The sequence below is a fragment of the Theropithecus gelada genome, chromosome 3 (genome assembly GCF_003255815.1).
Source record: "Theropithecus gelada isolate Dixy chromosome 3, Tgel_1.0, whole genome shotgun sequence".
Classification (NCBI taxonomy): Eukaryota; Metazoa; Chordata; class Mammalia; order Primates; family Cercopithecidae; genus Theropithecus; species Theropithecus gelada.
The window spans coordinates 13621068-13630026 of NC_037670.1; the positions used below are offsets into that span (position 1 = coordinate 13621068).

The 8959-nt window shown below is 46.3% G+C and overlaps 1 protein-coding gene across 1 annotated transcript; it reads left to right on the forward strand.

The window, feature by feature from the left end:
* The first annotated feature begins 2677 nt into the window (after positions 1 to 2677).
* Positions 2678 to 4449, forward strand: LOC112620635 (putative olfactory receptor 1F2). The gene is given in 3 exon segments (XM_025379363.1): positions 2678 to 2761; positions 3495 to 3836; positions 3838 to 4449. Coding segments are annotated over 3 exon segments (1038 nt in total).
* The last annotated feature ends 4510 nt before the right edge of the window (positions 4450 to 8959 follow it).

Consider the following 8959-nt stretch of genomic DNA (forward strand, 5'->3'; position numbering starts at 1 on the left):
TCCCTACAATGGAGGATTCTCCAGCAATTTCATTACCCAGCAATTCCAGCCCCTTCTAATGTTTAATCTAGGCATAGATACAAGAAAATGTTTGCTGGTGCAAAGACAGGCCCAGAAGCAGAGCTGGTGACAGCCTGCAATGACCTGATTGTCACACCGTGAAGAATGTAAGCAGGGAAAAAGCCAGGGGAAATTAAACCTCAAACTGTTCTCTCCGTCAGCCTCCAAATTAACATCTTATGTTTGGTGGTGTGTGCACATTCTGACACAGATGTCATTGGTATGCATAGGTTATCATGCATTCTGCTTTGAAAATCTACATCATAGGCAAATATCCAGAAATTGACACAATCTTTCATTTTTACTGTCTGTACAGTATTCCACATCATTGAGACATCAGAGTCTGCAAAACTATTCTCTTATTATTTTGGAAATTTGGTTGTTTCACATTTTAAAACATTTAAAAATGGTGTTTCAACAAATATCTTTGAACCAATGATCTCTTTTCATCTGATTTGTTTCCTCCTGTGTAATCCCAAACATAAAATTTCTACATTTATACATATTTAATTAATCTCTATAAGCCTCTGTAAGTAAGACAAGAATATCCGGGGCAGGTGCAGTGGCGCACACCTATAATCCCAGCACTTTGGGAGGCTGAGGAAGGTGGATCACCTGAGGTCAGGAGTTCGAGACCAGCCTGGCCAACGTGGTGAAACCCCATCTCTACTAAAAAAAAATTAGCTAGGTGTGGTGGTGGGCACCTGTAATCCTAGCTACTTGGGAGACTGAGGCAGGAGAATCACTTGGGAGGCAGAGGTTGCAGTGAGCCAAGACCACGCCATTGGCGCTCCAGCCTGAGCAACAAGAGTAAAATTCTGTCTCACAAAAAAAAAAAAAAAAAAAAAGAATGAATACCCACCTATAGAGTTTGGGGTAGAATTTAAAAACTCATATGTAGCCGGGCGCGGTGGCTCAAGCCTGTAATCCCAGCACTTTGGGAGGCCGAGACGGGCGGATCACGAGGTCAGGAGATCGAGACCATCCTGGCGAACACGGTGAAACCCCGTCTCTACTAAAAAATACAAAAAACTAGCCGGGCGAGGCGGCGGGCGCCTGTAGTCCCAGCTACTCGGGAGGCTGAGGCAGGAGAATGGCGTAAACCCGGGGGGCGGAGCTTGCAGTGAGCTGAGATCCGGCCACTGCACTCCAGCCTGGGCGACAGAGCCAGACTCCGTCTCAAAAAAAAAAAAAAAAAAAACTCATATGTAAATAGCACAATGTTTGGTCTATAATGTATATTTATTAATTGTATTATTAATAATAACATCTATTTATTTCTTTAGGGAGCATAATAATCTGAATATATTTAAACTTTTCAATTAGAATCTATTTTTATCTTATGAATTCCTTAACTTTATCCATTATAAATTTTGGACAATATTTCATTTTTAAGTTGCATTCAAATTCCAATATTCAATTTCATCATTAGTGGAAATAAAATCATCTTTTTCATTGCTTTTTAAAATGGTTATTCAGTATAAGTAACTGATATTTGTCTGCCATTATATCCTGCAACTCTGCTAAACTAACATTATTTCTAACAATTGTTTTATTTCTTTCAATAGCTTACTTATGAGATAAATCTTTTGCAAAACCTTGTTTTTACTCCTTTTGCCTTTTCAGATAGCCATCATCAGCATTTCTAGGAAAATGTTAAAGAAGGAATGATAACAGAGAACATTTCTATCTTATTCTTTTAGAGAGAAAGTAGTATTCTTCAATAGACATGATGTTGACTCGTTTTTATTTTTTCATTTTTTAACAGATCCAGAGTCTCACTATGTTGTCCAGGCTAGTTTTGAACTCCTGGGCTCAAGCAATCCTCCTGACTCGACCTCCCAAAGTACTGGGATGACAGGTGTGAGTCACCATGCCTGGCCAACTCTTGTTTTTAGATACACAGTTTATCATATTAAGAAAACACACTCTAATGCTTTGAGAGTTTTCATCTACAAAGTAACAATAAATTTATTTGGATGTCTTATCATGAATGAATTACATTATTTTGATATTTCATTTGTTAAGTTAACAGATTTCCAGTTTTACAGCTAGCTCTATCAATGTGTTGTTTTCTTTGCTTGCAAATATTTTATTTGTGGCATTTGCATCTATGTCTATAAACAAAACTGGACTCCAATCTTTTCATTGTCCATGTTTAGTCTGGTATTAAAATCACATTTGCCTCTAAAAATTACTTGAATAATAGTAGCCAGTGCTCACTGTGTGCCTATGTGCAATGCCCTGTTCTTAGCACATATGTGCATTTCCTCATTTAATCCTCACAAGAATGCCTTTAGCAGACAAGATTACCACATTCACTGGATGCTTCCCCTTCTCATCCCCTGCCCAGTTCCCACGTGGCCAGAACCCCACCCCATCGCCTTCTCCTACAGATTTCCCATCACCTGTGTCCCATCCCCAATCAGCACACTAACCCTGCACTGTCCTTCTTCCCTTTCTCTTTACAGATTCACTTTATGACAGGACCCACATCTCACTCTTTCTTTTGAAGCCACAAAAAATGCTTTATGTCTAATGCAACATCAGCTGAAATCTCTGAACTATTATTAATTCCAATTGAGTGAGGTCCCTATGTGGCTCTGCTATGGTCTCCATGACTCTGGGCAAAGTTACAGCTGTAGTTTCTCCTTGGTATCCGCAGGGTCAACTCCCACTCTTCCTCGACTACCCTCTAGAGGTGAGGCCCTTCTTGGACGAGCGCAGACAGAAGGCTGGCTGAGCTGGCCCTATCAACAGGCTCCTCTGCCCAGGCTTGCCCTGACCTTCAGCCTCAGCAGCATCACCTGGGCCAAGGTGTCCGAAGGTGGGGAGCAGCAGCCACAGACCCCGGAGTCCTGGGCTCTGCCTGGGTCGGGACCAAAGGAGACAAAATCTTAGGGGGAAGGAGGGTGTGTACCCACAGTACCCTGCAGCTCTGCACATCTGCCATTATACTTCCAGAATTCCATACAGAAACAACCTTCAAGTGGCCCCCCTTACCAGGAGTGGGAAGAAACTACATTTCTACAGGTCTTTACTTAATCTTGAGACATTATCAGTTGCTCATATCAAAGAATGAAAGTGTGATGAAAACTTGGGGGGTAAAATGCCCTAAGTAACTGCCTCATTGCTGCCACCACTGAATACATGACCATGCACCACCAGGATTCTCCATGGAGGGACGGCAGATGGGGCTTCGTGGGTTCAGAGTCAGCAGAAGTTTAGCAGTGAAGTAACTGAACCCTGATGCCTGGGTATGTTGAGGCTGTAGGGCTCCCTGGCTGAGGCTTTTCCTTTGATAGGCTGACAGCCTGCTTTGGGGTTTGTACCAAATGAACACAGAGATGTGCCCAAAATGAGAGCTGAGGGACTACAGGAGGCCCAGGAATTCATCTCTCACTGGTCTGCGACTGGTCTGGCTCTCCCCACAGGACCTGTCATCCATGGAGCGCAGAAACCACACCAGTGCCTCGGAGTGCCTCCTCCTGGGGCTCTCCAGCCGGCCAGAGCAGGAGGAGCTGATCTTCGGGTTCTTCCTGGCCATGTACCTGGTTTGCAAGGCAGGAAACCTGCTCATCATCCTGGCCATTGGCTCAGCCTCCCATCTCCACACCCCCATGTACTTCATCAGCCAGCTCTCCCTGGTGGATTTCTGCTTCATCCCTGCCACGATCCCCATGATGCTCAAGAACATCCAGACGCAGACTCAGGCCATCTCCTATGGCACCTGCCTGGGAGAGATCTACATCTGCATCCGGCTCGCCAACATGGAGCAACTTCCTTCTGACAGCAATGGCCTATGACCGCTACCTGGCCATCTGCCACCCGCTAAACTACTCCTCCAAGATGAGCCTGCACGGCTGCGCCCTGATGCTGGGCAGCTCATGGGCCATTGCCAGCCTCCATGCCCTGCTGCACACCCTCCTCATGGCCCGGCTGGACTTCTGCGCCAGCAACATCATCCCCTACTGCTTCTGTGACCTCATTCTCCTGCTCCAGCTCTCCTGTTTTGACACCCGACTCAACCAGCTCATGATCATGCTGGTGGGGGGCCTGATTGTCCTCCTGCCCTTCCTTGGCATTCTCGGCTCCTACACACGCATTGCAGTCACGGTGCTCAGAGTCCACTACACCCGGGGTAAGCAGGCGGCCTTTTCCACCTGTGGCTCCCACCTGACCATGGTCATCCTCTTCTATGACACCATCTCAGGGGTCTACCTGAGGCCCTCATCCTCCCACTCCACAGACAAGGACTCACTAGCCTCAGTGATGTACACGGTGGTGACTCCCATGCTGAATCCCTTCATCTACTGCCTGAGGAACAAGGACACGCAGGGGGCTCTAGGGAAACTGTTCAGCCCAAAGGCTTTGTCCCACAGGCTGTGACACAGCAGAGTTCCCCCTCAGGGCCTGTGTGAACCCCAGGGACAGGCTCCACAAACAGGGCAGGAGGAGCACGGCCTGGTTGTCCCAGCTTGTCAGCAGGGCTGGGGAATCCCCCTCACTGCTCTAATAGGTAATACGCAAGCCTGGCACTTCGTGGCCCCTGCACAGGATACTCCCAGGATACCAAGAAGGGAATCACTCTAACCCAAAGACACAGAACCACATCAACAGATGCAAATTCACCTGCAGATCTCCTGGAGAGGGTTGGAAAGGTCACACATTCCATGTGAAAACAATGAACTAGGAGTCAGCAGCCTGTGCCGATGGCCTGTGCTGAGGGGAACCCTCTGAGAGCTTCTGCACAGGCCCCAGTTCCTCCAATCCTCAACCCTCATGCAGCCCAAATTCCAAGCTCCCTGTAGATATCCTCTCGGCTACAGCCCCCTCCTCACCACCATCCCCACATTTTGAAGCGAACCTAGCTCTGAGGCCAGGCTTGATCGTGCTCCTCAAAGCCATCCCGCTCCCGGCCTTGGCTCCTGCTAGGTGGGCTTCCATGGCTCCAGGCACTTGCATCAGGAGTGTCTGCAGTGAAGGTCTCATGTCTGACCCTCCTGGCCTACAGAGCTGACCCCAACCTGTCCCACTATGTGTTCTCTTTTTTCAAAAAAAGAAAGGTCTGTTATGCACATGGAAGACAGGAGACCAGATCTGGCATTGCTTCTCTGTGAGTGAAGAACATGCAGGAAATCAGCCATCATAATCCTTAGGAATGTGCTTCTCCACTCATTGACTTGGGAAAGGAAATGAATGAAGAAAGGCCTCATAAAAATGAGTTCATGGCAGGAGGAGTTAGATGCAGTTTTCTATCAATTATGGTAATACTCAGGCTGCAAAGGGTGTGGAGGAGGAAACAGAATTACTCAGAGGGTCACAACAACTGCGTCACAACAACTGCCTTCTAGTCCAAGTCCCTCTCATTTCTAGCCACTGACTCTGCACCAGTCAGTCTGAAATTCACCATTCTACCAAACACACCATGCTTTTAGTCCCTGTCATGCTGCCCAGATGACAGTCCCTGTCACCCTGCCCACTTCTATCTATAAACTTCCACTTGTCCTTCAAGTCTCAAATCAAATATCATCTTCTTCATGAAGCCTCCAGTGTCCCAGGACAGGAGAGGGTCTTCTTTCCCCTCCAGAGCTGCCAGAATGCAAATTCTGTGACAGCCCTTTTCATGCTCTGCTTGGCATCAGGCATGTGCACCCCAAATGCTACCCCAAACAGGACTGTTTGTTCTTAAGTTGTATAAAAGCTCCTGTTTATCCAAATAACCCTATCTGCAGAAGAATCTATCACAGTGCCTGGTGTAAAACAATGACTCAGTACAAGGGTGCTGCTATAGCTAATGATGGTGATGGTGACAATGATGACAAGGATGATGACAGCAAACACTGAAGAAAGAACACTGATTACCTTCTCCCAGAGATTTTGCCTTAACTCATTCCCTCTGTCTTTCCTGATCCCATCCAAAGAAAAAGAATTAAGTGTGTGCTTGGTCAGAGCCCCAGGATCTCACTGGCCCCTATTTTATGAAGGGTGGTGTGCCTCACAGGGTCAGCGTCTGAGATGAAGCTCCCTTCCTTCTCGCCTGGCCCTGAACAGTCTTCTGCTCATGTACCCTCTCAGAGTCCCCATTTGGTATCGGGTTGCCAATCTCCCTCCTGCACAGTGTGCCTGAACCCACAGTCTTCAACTCAGATATGGGGCTGAGAGTGGGGAGCAAGGCAGGCCTACACCATCTCGCAACTCCCTTCCCCAGTGACCTCTATGATGCATGTTACTGGGTGCAACTCCGAGACTAGTACAGTGGGACTGACAGCCCCATCTGCTGTCGTTCCTTGAGCCATCCAGCTTGGGATGATTGGCAGGGCAAGAGTCAGCCTTTCCTGGATCTCTGGCCAAAACACCACAAAAAACTCAACAGAATTTCACCTCAAGCCTGTGAAAATGATATGAAGAGTTGACATCAACATAAAGAAATGTTCAACATGCATTTGCTGTAATGGTGAAGAATATAATGATTTGGCCCAATGGAAAAAAAAAATGAACAAGAAAAAAAACAAACAAAGAGGGGCAGCAATGGGTAAATATGAAAGACCTTTACCTAACCTTGCTCTATGCTGGTTTGTAAGGAGACTTTCTGGCTCACAGTCTTCTAAAGTCCAACAGAGTACATAGGCTAAAATGATCCTTCTTTCATGTCAAACGCCTTTCTAGATGGGCACTGGTCTTGGCCTGCAGGCTGCTTGCTCAGGGGTATGGGGAGAGGAACATTCCCTTTCTCATCCTCCACATAATACGACTATAAAAGGTTCAGAAGCTTAGTCACTGTCACAGACCTGGAAGTGTAAACTCGACCCTATAAACACCAGAATTTGTATTTCTACTTCAAAAATAAACTGTTTTGAAAAAAAAAGAGAAAATAACTTCATTACCTCCATTAAAAAAGCATTATTAGGCCGGACACAGTGGCTCAAGCCTGTAATCCCAGCACTTTGAGAGGCCGAGACGGGCAGATCATGAGGTCAGGAGATCGAGACCACCCTGGCTAACACGGTGAAACCCCCGTCTCTACTAAAAATACAAAAAATGAGCCGGGCGAAGTGGTGGGCACCTGTAGTCCCAGCTACTCGGGAGGCTGAGGCAGAAGAATGGCGGGAACCCGGGAGGCGGAGCTTGCAGTGAGCTGAGATCCGGCCACTGCACTCCAGCCTGGGCGACAGAGCGAGACCCCGTCTCAAAAAAAAAAAAAAAAATCATTATTAAGAACCCTAATGGGGAAGAAGAATAATGAGAATAATATCTCCTACGTGGTCCTTTCCAAGTTCCACAATACTTTCATGCCCATACTGTCTCTGTTCAACTTGGATGCCTTCTTCACACCACAGACCACAGGTACATCCATTTAACAAAACAATCTGAGCTTGAGTGACTCGTCTGTACCAAGCACCATTCTAGGTAGTGGAGGAAATATCAGCAAAACAAGCAAAGCTTCTACTTTCCCACAGCTGAAATTCCAGGGCATGTGGTAGAACAGGAAACGAAAACAAATATATAATATGTCAAATAATGGTAAGGGCTACAAAGAAAAATAAATCTGGGTAAGAAAATAGAGACTGATGGAGAGTGCTACTGTAGAAGTGCTGTGTTCCAATTATCGATTGCTATGTAATTAAACCACTCATACTTAGTGGCTAAAAACAATAGCATGCATTTATTTTCGTTCACATTTCTGGGGGTGACCAGGCTGAGCTTGGGAGTTTCCCTGTAGGGTCTTTCACATGGTTCCAGTCAAAGAGGGGCTGGAGCTGGAGTCATCTGGAGGGTTCCTTCTCACCTGACCGATGGTCGGTGCTAGGTGTCCACTGTGACCACAGTGAGGACTATTGCTGGAATACCTCTGTGCAGCCTGTCAATGTGGCAGAGGCTTCTTCCCAGCACTGCAGCTCTGTTTCAAGAGCAAGCATCCCACATATCACCTCTTATGACCCAGCACCACTGCCTTCACATTTAGTTTGTTAGAAGTGAGTCACTTTGGTCAGTTTGAAGAGGAGAGGAACTAGACTCTAACTCTTGGTGAAAAGAGTGTCAAGAAATTTGCAGACATGTTTTAAAAACATGACAGATAGTTAGAGAAGGTCTCTCAAAATAGGAACTCACATGAAGAGAATGAGAAAGTTGTGTAAAGGGCTTGAGAAAGTAGCTTCTAGGCAAGGAGAACAACAGGAGCTAAAAACAAAAGTGGGAGCGTGCCTGGCGTGATCGGGAAGAACTGTCAGGTATGGAAGGACTCTGTCTGTTACTCTGAGAGGAGAAACCTTTGGAAAGTTCCAAACAAAATGTAAAATCATCTTAGTTCTATTTTTAAAAGATTATCTGGTTCTAGGATAGTGAAGAGAGTATACAGAGGAAAGAGCAGAAGCAGGGAGACAGCTGACAAAGTCGAGGGAGAAGACGGTGGATTGGACCTGAAGCCTTGGAGGGAGTGGGGAGTTGCCTGTCTCTGTCTATATTCTGAAAGTAGGGCCAACAGGATTTGCTGATGGCTTCGATGTAGGGTATAAGAGAGTGACATCTAGGCTTTTTGGACTGAGCAACTGGGCCATCAGAGGGTCCATTCATTAAGATGAGGAAGAATTAGGTTTGGATGGTGGGAAGAGAATGAAGAGTTTGGTTTTGGGGTGGTAAGTTTGAGATGCCTACTTGATCTTTAAGTAAGTAGTTGTGAATATGAGTTAGAACTCAAGGGAGAAATCCACAGCCCCCTGGAATCTGGCTTCCCTCGCACTATGCCACTGAAACTGATCTCACTCATGTCACCAGTGTTGATAAAGCCAACGCACATTTTTTGTCATTATCTTGTTTGACTTCTTGCCAGCATTTCACCCTCGAACTTGGCCTTCTTTAGAAACCACCATCCACCCCTGCCTTCTAGGGCAGCACACAC